General features: G+C 36.7%; 2 protein-coding genes across 10 annotated transcripts; one reads left to right on the top strand and one right to left on the bottom strand.

Moving 5' to 3' along the window:
* The first annotated feature begins 316 nt into the window (after positions 1–316).
* On the top strand, positions 317–4,424 carry LOC136257663 (uncharacterized). Of its 4 annotated transcripts, none has more exons than XM_066050926.1 (8): positions 317–446; positions 809–932; positions 987–1,048; positions 1,106–1,149; positions 1,217–1,291; positions 1,348–1,407; positions 1,454–1,733; positions 1,781–4,424. In XM_066050926.1, exons 5-8 carry the CDS (start codon positions 1,264–1,266, stop codon positions 3,534–3,536), a joined length of 2,124 nt encoding a protein of 707 aa, XP_065906998.1. In that variant the 5' UTR covers positions 317–446; positions 809–932; positions 987–1,048; positions 1,106–1,149; positions 1,217–1,263; the 3' UTR covers positions 3,537–4,424. The 4 variants fall into 4 exon arrangements, with proteins under 4 accessions (XP_065906998.1, XP_065906997.1, XP_065906996.1 ...); XM_066050925.1 differs by having other exon boundaries at positions 1,106–1,168; XM_066050924.1 differs by having other exon boundaries at positions 1,348–1,733.
* LOC136257664 (uncharacterized) lies at positions 4,310–7,540 on the bottom strand. 6 transcript variants are annotated; one of them, XR_010702100.1, is made up of 8 exons: positions 7,411–7,540; positions 6,925–7,048; positions 6,808–6,870; positions 6,688–6,750; positions 6,565–6,639; positions 6,451–6,508; positions 6,022–6,129; positions 5,409–5,970 (listed from the first exon to the last, which is right to left on the bottom strand). XR_010702100.1 is itself a non-coding variant. In XM_066050931.1 (8 exons), the coding sequence occupies exons 2-7, from the start codon at positions 6,989–6,991 to the stop codon at positions 6,046–6,048; spliced, it is 384 nt and encodes a 127-aa protein (XP_065907003.1). In that variant the 5' UTR covers positions 6,992–7,048; positions 7,411–7,540; the 3' UTR covers positions 5,409–5,970; positions 6,022–6,045. The 6 variants fall into 6 exon arrangements, 5 of the variants coding, with proteins under 5 accessions (XP_065907001.1, XP_065907002.1, XP_065907000.1 ...); XM_066050931.1 differs by having other exon boundaries at positions 6,022–6,103; XM_066050929.1 differs by having other exon boundaries at positions 4,310–5,970; positions 6,565–6,750.
* Positions 7,541–15,009: the final 7,469 nt, after the last annotated feature.

The raw sequence follows: 15,009 nt of genomic DNA, 5'->3' as shown, positions 1-15,009 counted from the left end.
ATTCAGCTATTACCCCAAATCTATCCGTGATTGGAACAATTTACCAACTGACGCAATAGAATCCCAATCTCTACAAGTATTTTTAGATAAATTATAACTGACTCTTATCTATGTGATTTGTAATGTTTTTTCCTTACCTGAACATATCAGTTTGTAACTGTGTTTTCAGTAATCATAATCATAATCATATGGGTAAATGATTCCTTCCTTCGCGCACTATTCTGCATCAGCGTTGAAACCGGGTCGGGTCATCCGGGTCATCCGGGTCAACCGGGTCACATTTTCTCCGGGTCATCCAGGTCTGACCCGGTTTACAAATGGACCTTATCCGCATTGACGTCACGATATAAAAATGGCGGCGTTAGTGTGGGGAGTTTGTACAGGCAACCATTGAGAGGGTTTGTATTTCGCCATGAACAGTGTGAAGAATTCAAGAGAAAGTTCAGGTAAGGTATTTTATTTATTGTCCGATGTAGAAAGGGCCATTTTCGTACTAAATAAGAGTTCTAAGGATGGTTTTTTAAAGATGGTTCTCGTGAGGCTCCTCCGAAGGGTTGTAAACGCTAGGCAGACCAACTTATTTCCTTACACAATCTGCTTAAAGGTTGTTGGGTAGTGCGAAAATGCGTAGTAGTGCGATAGCATGCCGGCCCAAGTCGTGTTTCTTGTTGACCCGTCGGCAGTGCGGCGGCGAGGTAACGTGTTTTGTTCAGGCTCTTATACATATACATGTATTCATGATAACAGTTTGTAGCTCTTAATAGAGATGGTCGGTGATTTAGCAAAATTTTATGTTGAATGTTGACAGATTCTACCTTGCTGTCCACCTGGAGTCAAATTGTTAGTAGTCACAGTTCAGTAGATCATGCCAGTGATGCCAGTGAGACCACTGAGAGTAGAGACCACTGAGAGTAGTGCCATGAGAAGGCTTGGTAAGAAAATGATCAAGATTGTACATGTGAACTGACTTCAAACATTTTATGTAGAAGCTGAAGGTGATGTTTGTGGCTTTGATCATGATGTAGCAGGTGGTGACGGAAGATTTATGGTTAGAGGCTTTCATCATATCAGCTAGCTAAATAATAATTTGTTTATTTGTATGTAGATGCTGAAGATAATGTCTGGAGTCTTGATGATAGCAGTGTTGCAGTAGGTGACAGAATTCTCGGTAGCTAAGATATATATGTATTTTGCTTACTTATACGATAATTTACAGATGCTGAAAATAACATTCCTGGCTTTGTAAACCAAGATCACAGTGTGATGGAGGATGAAACAATGCTATCCAATGGTTAGAGATTATATATCACAGCTACTTGCTGATTTGTTGGCATATCCATTTTATAGATGCTGAAGGTTATGCCCAAAGTCTTATGTGTCACACAGGAAAGGATCACAAATTGCTTGGTGAGATACTGCATCATTTGTTTATATAATACAGCCATTTATGTAGATGTAGAAGGTAATGTCCTAGCAAAACCTAAGGGTGTGATGGAACTTGAGTATGATAGCCAATTATTGGGAACTGAGAACCATATCGAGGGCTGTAATAATGTTGAAGGAGAACCTGATGATATTTTGGATACTGGTATTCTATTGCTGGCAGAGTGTGATGTTCCTGGCTCTTCGCTGGATGGTAAACATCCATCTGAATTGAATGTTATGCAGTTGAAAAGATGGCTTGTTTGCCGTGGGGCACCAACTAATGGGAAAAAGCCAGAACTGATTGAAAGGTATGTTCATCAATACATGTATTTTAAATCAATAGTTAAAATTTCAGAGTTTGTGATTTCATTAAATATGGATGGGACCTATATCTGATTGATCCAGATGTTGGCATAAACGTTAAGAATAAGTTACAATCCGTATCTGCAAAGCATAGAAATTTTCTTGATGAAAACCTATTACAGTCAGTACCAAAAGCTAAAGACAATCAATGGACCAAGGATATACACAAATGTCCTAAAATTACATTTGGCACCATTTTTAAGTTTCTAGTCGATCGAAAATGTTTTCTAAGAAATGCAGATTATGTTGAAAGTGCTATGGAGAGGAGAGATAGCTGTTCAGTTAAGGATGTTGGCAAACAGAAGTTGATAAGTAATCTTGGCTCAGAGGAATCTATTGGTTTCACTCGACCATTGGACAAGGCATACCGTTTCTTTCAGGATGGGCATGTTCAAAACATCAGATACCATCCTATGTCCAACCAATTGAACTACATTTGCATTGGGGCCGATGTCTTACCGTCTATGAAGAAAGACAAACTTTATAAAGTGTATATAGTCCTATCAGAACTAACAAGTGATGTCGCTAAGGCTTTCTGTGCATGCCCAGCTGGGCTATCTGGTTGCTGTAATCATGTCACAGCTACTCTCTACTGTCTACAGAACTATTTCCATTTAAAGCTGAATGAAGAAGATGAAAAAAGTTGTACAGAAAAACGTCAACTCTGGAACCAGCCAAGAGACAAGAAAGTAGATGCAAGACCTACCAACTTAGTTACACTAACAAAGAAGGTGTATGGTGTAGAGAAAAGAATCAAAGTTTGCACTGTTAACCAATGGGACTGTCGACCAACTTCCAGAAGAGCTGTTCCACCTGACAGGAGGCCTAATTTAAGAAGTAGGCTGTTAGCTATAGACCAAAAGAAGAAAGAGGCTGCTGTCCATGCCGTTGCTTCAGCCACTAATGTAGCAGAGACAAAAAAAGCCATTGAAGCACAAACAATGCTCAGTAGATATGGGACATCTTGTTTTTTGCAATTGCTTGATGATGAACCAGCACCATCAGAAGATAGACTTCAAAGGGCTAGAGAAGAACGGATTTCAAAAGCTAAAGCAATGAAATCAAAATTTCAGCAAGAATTGTGTAATTTGGTAGATATTATCAATCACGATCATTGTTATAGTTCCTCTACTAATACAGCAGTCCCTTATGAAGTTGATAATTCTGAAGTACCTCCACCGTCGTATCTTGTGAGAAATCTGTACGAAGATCATATTTGTATTGGTCCTTCAAGAGCTATTGATATTGAAGCCAGCACACGCAATCAGTCTATATCAAATGTTTGGCATGATGAGAGGATGCTACGAATCTCAGCGTCAATAATGAAAACTGTTTGTCATAGGAAGAAAGACACTGACGCTAAGGCATTTATCACTAATAAGTTGGCTCAAAAATCCATCAATTCTCCAGCCATCAACTATGGACAAAAGAATGAAAGTAGAGCAATTGATAGTTATATTCATTATCAAAAGAAACAGGGCATAGACGTAACAGTCCACAAATGCGGCTTGTTTATTAATGTTGCCATACCTTGGCTAGCTGCCACTCCTGATTCCCTTGTTATAATAGATGGTGAAGACATGGGATGTTTAGAGGTAAAATGTCCTTTTGTATGTGCAAAAAAGCCCATAACTGCAGCTGCTATGGAGAAAACATTTTGTCTGCATACAAACAGTAACGGAGAATTGCAACTTAAGAGAAGCCATCAATACTTTTATCAGGTACAGACCCAGTTGTTCGTGACTTGATTGTCCTGGGGTGATTTTGTTTTGTGGGCTCCAGGAGGAGACATTCACGTAGAAAGGATTTTCTACGACCAAGTATTCATTGAAGAAGCAATATCTAAGGCCAGAGTATTTTATTTTGATAAATTTTTGCCATCCATTGTGCCATATTTCATCATATCACAGGCTTATGAACATTCTGCAATAGGTACAGATCTGAGTACAGACAACCTTTCAGTGAAGAGAGCCCCTGTAGAATCATATGATGAAGTTGAATTTTTGTGTGTTTCAACAGTGAGCAGGCCACAACCACCAATCAATATACTACAGCAACTGCACTGTACACCACACACAGTGTGTGGTGATGGAAATTGTTTGTATTATTCCATTGCTCACCAGGCTGGTTATATTGAACCGTCTTCACGTGGAGACAAATGTGTTGGACAGCAATTAAGGATGTTAACCCTAATTACCATGCAGAAGTATCCAGATGTAAGAACTGAGGAAGGACTCTCACAACAGCAATGGGAGACAAAAAAATTAAGAGTTTTGCAGGCTACTGAATGGGGTGGTGATTTGGAAATACGCTTGCTTGCCATTGGAATAGGAAGGGAAATAGTGGTAATCACAAGATCAGGTGATAAATGCACCTCTGCACGGAGGTTTTTATGCTACCCTCCACCTGTACCTAAAATGAGAGGTGGGATTTTCATTCCTATGGACTTGGAAGATTTGCTTGATCAATGGAATAAGTATAACCCACCACCTCTTCTCATTATTTATAATGGCATAAATCATTATGATTCCACAAACTCTTTATGAATCACATGTAAAAATTTAGCGTACAATTACTATTTTGTATTTATGTATGTCCATTGATAATTCTACCAAACAATAATGTAATTACAATTATACTGCTAACATACTAATGGAGGTCCAAAGTTACTAAGCATGCAGCAAACGTACACAACATGACTAACAGAATCCCACATAGTTGCAGGAAGAGTGTCCTGCAAAATTTTAAACTCTTTGACTCGTCCAATGCTTCTTTCCACATGCACCCTTAGATGAGCAATTTTCTTGGTAAGAAATACATCATTGGGTGTCATTTGCACTTTTCCTTGAAGAAATGGCGGAATGTTCAAACGTACACCACGAGGAATCAACAAGTCATGAATAGTAAAACCTTTGTCAGCCATGACCTCATCTCCTGGCTCTAGTTTATCCAATAGTCCACTGACTTCTACTAATTTTCGGTCAGATATCGATCCTTCGTAAGCTTCCAAAACAAATGAAATTGCTCCACTGGGAGTTACACCTATTAAAACTTTTATCGTATTCTTGTTTTTGTAGGCAGAAAATGTACAAGCTTGAGATAACAGGGAAGATGGCCTTTCAACTGCAAATTCTGTTGTGTCAATAATAATTCTTGTATTTGGGTACTCTTTTTTGAATGAATCAGGCATATACTTTTTTACTACATGCCATGGTGGAAATTTCTCAATGGACTTAAGGGTGTGGAACATCAAGTTAATCCACGTATTAGTGATTCTTGAAACTGTTGCTTGTGAAACATCAAATCTATTAGCAACATCTAGCTCAGGTAGTCCAGCTCGGAGCCTAACAAGGGTTAAAAAGAATTGCTCTTTCAATGGAAGCTTGTACTTTGGTCCAGTTTTTACATCATCATAATTAGATCCACAGCGCCTCCCACTCCACTGTCTCATCACTAATGCATCTGATTCCAACATCTCATAAAAAGCCATTAAAGTTTCGTAGTCTACAAATCCTGTATAAAACTTCATCAACTTTGCATCATCCCTGATGTTCTCAAGCCTAAATAAACTCTTTTTAAGCCTGTTTTCTGTTTCTGCCAGTTGATTTTGAAGACTAATAACCTGAGTTTGAAGGTTAACAATCACATCCTGTTGGTCAGGTTCCTCAGCGGTTTCTGCACTAGGTTGTATATCAGTAGAATCCATACTGACAGAAACAATTTCTGCTTTCATTTTCTTTCTGCTATTCGTTGCACTAGCCATCCTCTCATTAGGTTTTTCATCCTCCAATAAAGCTTGTGATGCTTTTTGAGATGTTCGTGATCTGCGTTTAAAGCATTTTCTCCAAGGAAAACAGGATGGAACTGCATCAGGTTTTAGCCGCCGTCTCTCACAATTTAAAAGAAAATCAGTAGAAAGAAAATGGTCAGAACAAATTTTGGTACTTTTCGTGACAACAAAATCCTCATTAAGATCACGATGAATCAACCCAATCCATGTTTTTCCCTTCTTTGACTTGACATCAGGAAGGTTGTGAAAGGAAACTTTTGAGGACTCATCCCTAAACTTATTCTCGCCAGAAGAATTGTAACACCCAGGCACACAACAATTGTACCCATTCCAAGGTTTGCTTGAGCTTCCAACAGCTCTGTGAAAACTAGTACTGTTCAATGATTGTGAGTCTGGAATGAAATGATTACAAATAGATATCACAATGCACGACAATTAGTTACCTGAAGAATTTGTAGTCTTTCCTTCTACACATTTTGTAGGCCCAGAGCTGATTGTAATGTTGACATCAATATTGGTGTTTGGCTATGACAAAATATCAGCTTCAGTATCTATAAAAATGCAAGTCAACATGTATGGCTCAAGCTTGGTATATGGCTATGATTTGCAGTCTGTTGGGCAGCTACAGAATGTGCAAAGCGATCGCCACTACCACTACAAGCTCCAGGTAGAGACAGAATCTGTCTCCACCTGGCAGACAGAATCTGCCAACATCAAACCCTTTATATTAGTTACAAAAATGTGTCAACAAAAAGTAAGAGCCTGAAACTATCATACTCAAGTTCCATCACACCCTTAGGTTTTGCTAGGACATTACCTTCTACATCTACATAAATGGCTGTATTATATAAACAAATGATGCAGTATCTCACCAAGCAATTTGTGATCCTTTCCTGTGTGACACAAGACTTTGGGCATAACCTTCAGCATCTATAAAATGGATATGCCAACAAATCAGCAAGTAGCTGTGATATATAATCTCTAACCATTGGATAGCATTGTTTCATCCTCCATCACACTGTGATCTTGGTTTACAAAGCCAGGAATGTTATTTTCAGCATCTGTAAATTATCGTATAAGTAAGCAAAATACATATATATCTTAGCTACCGAGAATTCTGTCACCTACTGCAACACTGCTATCATCAAGACTCCAGACATTATCTTCAGCATCTACATACAAATAAACAAATTATTATTTAGCTAGCTGATATGATGAAAGCCTCTAACCATAATATCTTCTGTCACCACCTGCTACATCATGATCAAAGCCACAAACATCACCTTCAGCTTCTACATAAAATGTTTGAAGTCAGTTCACATGTACAATCTTGATCATTTTCTTACCAAGCCTTCTCATGGCACTACTCTCAGTGGTCTCTACTCTCAGTGGTCTCACTGGCATCACTGGCATGATCTACTGAACTGTGACTACTAACAATTTGACTCCAGGTGGACAGCAAGGTAGAATCTGTCAACATTCAACATAAAATTTTGCTAAATCACCGACCATCTCTATTAAGAGCTACAAACTGTTATCATGAATACATGTATATGTATAAGAGCCTGAACAAAACACGTTACCTCGCCGCCGCACTGCCGACGGGTCAACAAGAAACACGACTTGGACCGGCATGCTATCGCACTACTACGCATTTTCGCACTACCCAACAACCTTTAAGCAGATTGTGTAAGGAAATAAGTTGGTCTGCCTAGCGTTTACAACCCTTCGGAGGAGCCTCACGAGAACCATCTTTAAAAAACCATCCTTAGAACTCTTATTTAGTACGAAAATGGCCCTTTCTACATCGGACAATAAATAAAATACCTTACCTGAACTTTCTCTTGAATTCTTCACACTGTTCATGGCGAAATACAAACCCTCTCAATGGTTGCCTGTACAAACTCCCCACACTAACGCCGCCATTTTTATATCGTGACGTCAATGCGGATAAGGTCCATTAATAATAAATAAAATAAAATAAATCCGGGTCAAATCCGGGTCAGCAGTAGTGACCCGGTTTCAACGCTGTTCTGCATAACATTATGTAATTGTCTGTTCATCTGTGGTGTGTTTCTAGCATACTAAAGAGATTTGTGAAACGATAACCATGTAGTCTACGCAAGAGAAGGATAAGCAAAGGTAGGAGGTTAGTTACGAGATTGTAGTGCAACTTTTCTATAAGACGGACTTTTAGGCCATGCATGTGTGTGTTTGCACATGCGTAGTTGTAAAGCACCTGAAAACCAGCCCTAATGTATGTTGCTTCAATTATAAGAAGACTAGCAGTATTTATTGTATTGTAAGGAACATTAGGACACTGTTTGCTAGTGTTACAATGTTCTTACAAAGCTGACAGTCCGATTTTTACTAGTTAGACTATCATAATGGCTTTACAGGCCCGTAGCCAGGGATTTTGAAAGGGGGGTTCTTTTTGACCAAAAGTGGACCTTTACTTGCATGATGATTAATAAAGGTACTGAGACTGGGTGTGCAAAGCACACCCAATCTAGGGGGGTCTGGGGGCATGTCCCCCAGAAAATTTTTGAAAATTGGAGTCTGGAGATTGAAACTGGTGACATTTTCTGACTATTTTCTATATATAACTTATACTGCATATGGCTAACTATATTACAATATTATAGTCATAAAGGAGTAGTTATAGCCACAATACGTACTTCAAATTTCATAGAAATAATAAATAGCTACAATACAATTGTGCATTACACAAAATATGTAAATAGCTATTAGATAAGAAAGTATACACGAATTTGTGTCATAAGATTCTTGTGGTTACCGTTAGGTAAACAGAAACTGCATAATCACATTTCTTAGACAATAGCAAACAGTATTATATATAGTTTTATGGTAATTCGTTTTACAGTTTGGGAAATATATAGAATAGCATGGTCCCTGAAAATGTTGGCAATAAAAATTTTTAATAAGGAATAAAAAAATTTCCCCAAAGTGGTTTTTGGTGGACTTTGGATATGCCATTCTACAAAAAATTTCGCTTCTGTTGATACCAAATTTTCTTCTATACCAATTTCTTCAAGGTCCAACCCTTCAACAGCCGGACTATATTTACTGAAACAAGTGACACTTTTTCAAAATCTGCTTGTGTGTTTAAGAGCATGCATTATTATAAATTTCATTATAATGAATTCAAAAGTGTAAACTTTGCTATCACATCAGAGCAACAAGTTTGTGAGCTATTCTTAACAGCAACACCAAATTTGTTCAGTTCGTATGATGTCTTTTTTGTCCACCTTCTTCCATGTCCATTAGGATTTACATTACAACATGGAATTTGTGATTCTGATTCTGATCTTAGAGAATACATTGATGACTGTATGATAAGTAATCAAACAGTGAGAAGACTTCTGAATGTGTACATATCAGCCAACTTGACAACTAGACAGTACATCGTTTCTACAAAGTGTCCTGATGATTATTGTTTACCAGGAGCAACCGGGGTTAATTTAAACAATTCAAACTCTCCTCTGTGTCAGCAAAGTAGAGTTGGTGTGCTTTGCTCACAATGTGCAGAGGGGTATAGCATTGTGTTTGCATCCAACCAATGTAGAAAGTGTTCTAATCTTCATTTGCTTTATATCATCTATTTTACTTTTACAGGCTTATTTTTGATTGTCCTCCTCTTTCTCCTTAACTTTACAGTCACCTCTGGAACTATCAATGGTAATTTTTTGTATGTTAACATGGTTTGGATCATTAAACCTGTTGTCCATTTAAAGGACAGATTAGTGACATTTCTAAACCCATACTTTTACACAGTTAATCTTGGAACATCTTTTGAAATGTGCTTTTACAATGAGATGCTAGAACTTGGATATAACTTACATACCCAATTTATTTTATATTGATTGCTACTTCATTAACACTAGGTAGTCATTACTCTACCAAACTTTATCGGTTAGCATATAACAGAGCACTACCAGTACTAGCAACCTTGTTTATGCTTACTTACACTAGCATACTACAAGCCATAGCTAGCGCACCTTTGTACACTACCATCATCACTATACCAAGTGACAAATCCATAAATGTGTGGTCACTTGACTCAAATATTTCACTACATGGGTGGAAATTCTTGCTTTTAATATGTGCATGCTTGCTGTTGTTTCTGATCCTCCTAATGGTCAATGCAGTATTGTTATTTACTAAAATACTGATGAGATTTAAATTAATTCATCACTTTAAACCATTGATAGATGCTTTTCAAGGACCATTCAAGTACAAATATTACTACTGGTTTGGTATACAACTTCTGATCAGAAATGTAATGGTCTTGTTTTCTGTATTTGGAAACAATTCAATTATCAGCTTAAGCTGCATTATTATAGTTATAACTGTGGCTATTGCTCATGGTTACATTCAACCCTACAAGAACAAGTTAATAAATATTCAGGAATTGTTACTGTTATACAACTTTGCCATAATGTGTATATTGCTCATATTCAATGAAAATGAAACAATGAACATAATCACAGTAAATGTGATGGTTGGTCTGTCATTTCTTCACTTTCTGATCATTTTAGTTTATCATGTGTTTGCTTACATGGTCGCCATCCATTGTACCAGATTAACTAAATTTGTAACAACATTACATAATTATATAATAGAACAAAGTTGCAATAGGAAGCAAAGTAAAGTTTGCAATGAAACTTTTACTATGGAAATTCCAGAGGCTCAGTATAACTTTGCTAATTTTCGAGAACCACTTATTGGTGAAAATTAACTTCTTTGAGTTGTCATTGACTGTTGTCATAATATTATGTATACATTTGGTAACTGTAACACAAACACATGCAGTCACTGTTATTTATATTATAATGTTTGTAATGCAATGTATCCAATAATTATTAGTGTTGATAGTAAGACTAATGGTCCTTGGATACAACCCCCGTCCTAGGATGGTGGTTGGGTTTGGTAAATATACAGGTTCCAGAGTCCCACTGCAACACTTCCAGTATTCTCAAGGTCCTTTCTATCTTTCCACTGGTCAGGGGTGGATCTAGGATTTATAAAGGCAGGGGGGGGGGGCTAACTCAAGGTACTAATCTCTTGGGTAGAAGTGTGCAAAGCACACTTCTCAGCTTGTGAAGTATGCTGGAACTAGAGAGGTCTGGGGGCATGCCCCCCAAGAAATTTTGAAAAATAGATGCTAAAATACTGCAATTTGGGTACATTTCCACATAAAATTCATAATATTTTCTGCCTGTACACATTTTATATACTGCCTTTAGATTATAGGTATGGCTCTCTGAAGCATTTTGTTAATGGAAAAGTTTGGGTAGGTATAGACAACCAAGTACATGATGCACCCCTCTCATAATTGCACAACACTGAATAGGTGCATGTTAGAATAATAATGTTGAAAGTGGAAAATTTTGAAATTTCAACAATACAAGATTGAATCTGAGAGCATTTTCAATGGAAATTGTGTACCTGAATTGAGTATTGTCCTACATAATTATTAACTACGCAAGTAGATGAATAAAGCCCTTTAAACAGACCAATGCACTTCATTGTATGTATAGGTCCCGGCAGATTTGGAAAAATTCATAACAGAATCAACTACATGTTTCCAGTGAATGTTCTATTACTCTGTTAACATGGGCACAAATGATTTTCCACTACAGTCCCGAGTGCAAGTACATATAGGTACAGTATATATCAGGAAACTTACAAGTTCCAAAATATGTTTCACATATAAGTCTAGGAAACTGCAGGCATTATATAATGAATTACTATTGGGAATTCCAATTGTGGATAACTTACTTAAGAATAACAGCAAGGTGTTACTGAGGCCATTAGGCCAAACGTAAGTGTATAAACACAAGCATACAGTGAACTTTACGTGTAGGTGTAATGAAAGCACAGAAAACTGAAATGAGAGCTTTCAACAATGTTTTAAAGGAACCAAAGTACTTCGCACCAGGTGTCAATCAGACTAGTGTAAACTAATTTGTGACCTTCATCCTAATAAATTAATGCTGAACGTTACATTATAAACCCACAACCAAACTTGTAAAGTGTAACTACACTATAACAGAGGAGATAACAAAATTTCATCAAAGAATTGCAATGATTTCTGGGAGTGGATTAATGAGAAATAAAGGTAGTATTCAAAAGTATACTCCCTCCTAGGACTAGGAGAAATGTATATTTGATAAGATATACGTTCCTCTGTTTCCTGTTAATCATTACCGAACACTGATAGCAGTGAGTGTAACGTATGTATATTATGGTAATTGTACACCTTCTTTTTCCTTTGAAGTGACATGTGAAAGTGGTACATACATATTATCTATAATACATTTAGTTTTATATCTCTGTGAAACCATACCTCAAAGAGAATATGTAGTCACTGCATAGACAACAGCTACCATACAGTCCAGTAAGGTGTTTAGCCTTCACCTTTGACAAACAGCAATTGCAAGAAAAACAATATCACCAAAACAATGTGACAATGTACTCCATGCATCAAAGTCTATAGGTATCAGGTAAAATTTGGTAAAGTTACACTTCTAATGTAGTACTTTCGTTCATGCTGATATTTAATACCATATTGTTGTTGACTAAGTTACTGATGCAGTTTAAAATTATTCATTACTTTAAACCATTGATAGATGTTTTTCAAGTTTCAATACTATTGCTGATTTGGAATACAACTGTTGATCAGAAATGTGATGGTGCTACTTTGTGCTTTAGGAAAAAATATTAGCCTTACAGTAATTGTAGTATAATTGTAACTGTGGCTATAATTTAAGGATATATTCAGCCTTACAAAAACAAGTTAATAAATATTCAAGAATTGTCACTGTTATACAACTTTGTCATAATGTGTGTATTGCTCATATTCAATGGAAATGAAACAATGAACATAATCACAGTAAATGTGATGGTTGGTCTGTCATTTCTTCACTTTGCGATCATTTTCATGTACTTGATTTGTGATAATGTAACAGACTAACAGAAATAATGAAGCATGGAGTTGTATATTTGAAAAAGTGTTTCGACCAAAAAAAGATGTTCTGACCATGAAAACTTTACAATGGAAATTCCAGAGGTTAGTTAATTTAGTGTACCACTAATAGCTGAAGATTAACTTTCTTTTGAGAAACATTTTTACACATTGTACTATGCACACATACTGTATTTTTTTAAATCCCTAGCTAACACAATAATACACAGAATATTATCTACATTTAATATGTACTCTTGATGTTATGCATTGTAAATGATTTCAGCTGCCAAAACATTACAGGGCTGTAGCAGTACTGTGAAGCACCTTAACTGTTTATCAATAAATGCACAGAATTTACACATATGTGACTGAATTTGACAAAACAAGGCTTCGACGCACAAAGCTTTGTTAGGAGATATGGCGATTTTAAGGAATCATTATGTAATAACTTCCCAGTGCCTACAGCTGTGCAAACAAAATTTGCACCTATTGTTCATCTGTTCACTAGCTATCACTGAGTGGGTGTATACATTTCTGATACCCAAAATTTGCCCTGTTTTGAGCAGCTTTTTTCGAGCGGGTAATAATATCACAGGTGGTAGTAATAGGGTGGTAGTAATAGGGTGGTGGTAATAGGGTGGTAGTAATAGGGTGGTAGTAATAGGGTGGTAGTAATAGGGTGGTAGTAATAGGGTGGTAGTAATAGGGTGGGAGGGTGGGGGTGGACGGTGATCTTAATATCATGTATGGGTATAAAATGAAGTAAGAACATGATTGGAATCCAGAGGCCAAGTTTGGGCTCTCCATGGCCCTCAAATTATTCCAAATTGACTGAGAACACTATTGGCGAGCTCTCTGTGAAGTCCCAGCTCACTACACACCATTATCACAAAGCCATGGCCATTTAATGGTGCCAATCTCACACTCGTGGCTTTGACAGGGTCGGAAGAAAGCTGCTACAGAAACCAGACTTGTCAGTGTACAGTGTGTATTAGACCAGCAATCCATTTCTGGTAAAATCGTATAAGTTTGATTTTGTGTGTGTGGAAGCCTTGTTATGTGAAATCTGGTCACATATTTTGTTGAAAATGTTGCAGCATAATAGACTATTGTCAAAATCCAAAGAAGAAAGTTGAACATAAACAACTATTGTAACTAATGTTATTATGAAGTTTCAATTTCATTAGCATTTGACCACATGCATGAAAGTCACCTTCTAATTGAGATCAACAGGATATCTTGTAATGCATATTAATAACCTGGATTGCTAATATATAATAATACACTGATATAAAGTCACATTCATTACAGTCAGTTAAAAATAGTCATGGAATAATGAATATAGAAGGTAAGTATTGTATGCCATTGATATATACGCAATTGATGACAAACAGTATAATTGTATGTTTGTGTAAGTACTCTGGAAAAGCTGTAAACAACATGGGTCAAAAGTTACATGGTATAGCTGCAATACAGTTGTATGCATGGTGTGTAGTTACACCTTCAGTGGTACACAGCTACCACAATAGCTACGTAGCTAACAAGAAGTGTACCTGTAGCAAACATCATATCTTCACAAAATTGCCAGAAAATTATAGCAAAATCCCAAGTACTGCGGTACCAGCTATGTAGGCTTAATATGTTTTTTAGACCACTGAAATTAATTTGTTTCAATTTTCTTTGTATAGAAATACACTGTAGTCATGTTTTATGTTTTGTTTGCTGGACTACTAACCATCCTAACCATCATACTTGCTGCTCATGATCAATATCATGTTCATCCTGATGATACCCCATGTCTACAACCACCTTGTCATACACTAGAATACTTCACTAACAACTCTGATGAGTACTTTGTGTCTGATACAACATTGTTGTTTGATCAGGGAGATTATTATCATGTAAAAGGCAATTTCATAATTCAAAATGTCACTAATGTTTCACTCATTGGTACACCAAATACCAGTGACCATACCTCACCTGTAAGTGTTATTAGATGTTCACCTAATCACCATATTTATTTTTACAGTGTCACTACTCTGCTGATTAAACAGTTAAAGTTTGAGGAATGTGGTAGTTTAGTGCCAGAGATATGTGAATACAAGTTTAATTGTTGGGCAACCTTGTTTTTTCATTTTTGCACTGATTTGGCAATTATAAATTCATACATTTACAACCCAGTGGGATATGGTATATTAGCCTTCAATGTGATGGGAAACAATAGCCTAGATAATGTTACTGTGATAATGGGTAGACAGGAAAAATACAATAATTCTATATGCAGCAATGGCATTTGCTGGAATTATGCAAATATTGACAGTGACACTGTAAAAGATGACAAAGAAGTTATTACTAAATTTAATAACATTATATTGAGAGATTATTGTATTACAAAGTGTTGCGACTGTATTTCTGATAAAAGGATGCTTGAATTATCAAT

The sequence above is a fragment of the Dysidea avara genome, chromosome 6, assembly GCF_963678975.1.
Source record: "Dysidea avara chromosome 6, odDysAvar1.4, whole genome shotgun sequence".
Lineage (NCBI taxonomy): Eukaryota > Metazoa > Porifera > Demospongiae > Dictyoceratida > Dysideidae > Dysidea > Dysidea avara.
This window is presented reverse-complemented; position numbering and strand designations above follow the sequence as displayed.

Bases quoted from the DNA above. Each gene is read 5' to 3' on its own strand.
- LOC136257664 (XM_066050927.1), bottom strand. From the start codon at position 5,551: ATGGCTAGTGCAACGAATAGCAGAAAGAAAATGAAAGCAGAAATTGTT.
- LOC136257663 (XM_066050924.1), top strand. From the start codon at position 1,271: ATGAAACAATGCTATCCAATG. The intron at 1,292-1,347 runs GTTAGAGATTAT...TCCATTTTATAG, and splicing joins TGAAACAATGCTATCCAATG to ATGCTGAAGGTTATGCCCAA. The intron at 1,734-1,780 runs GTATGTTCATCA...TTAAAATTTCAG, and splicing joins AAGCCAGAACTGATTGAAAG to AGTTTGTGATTTCATTAAAT.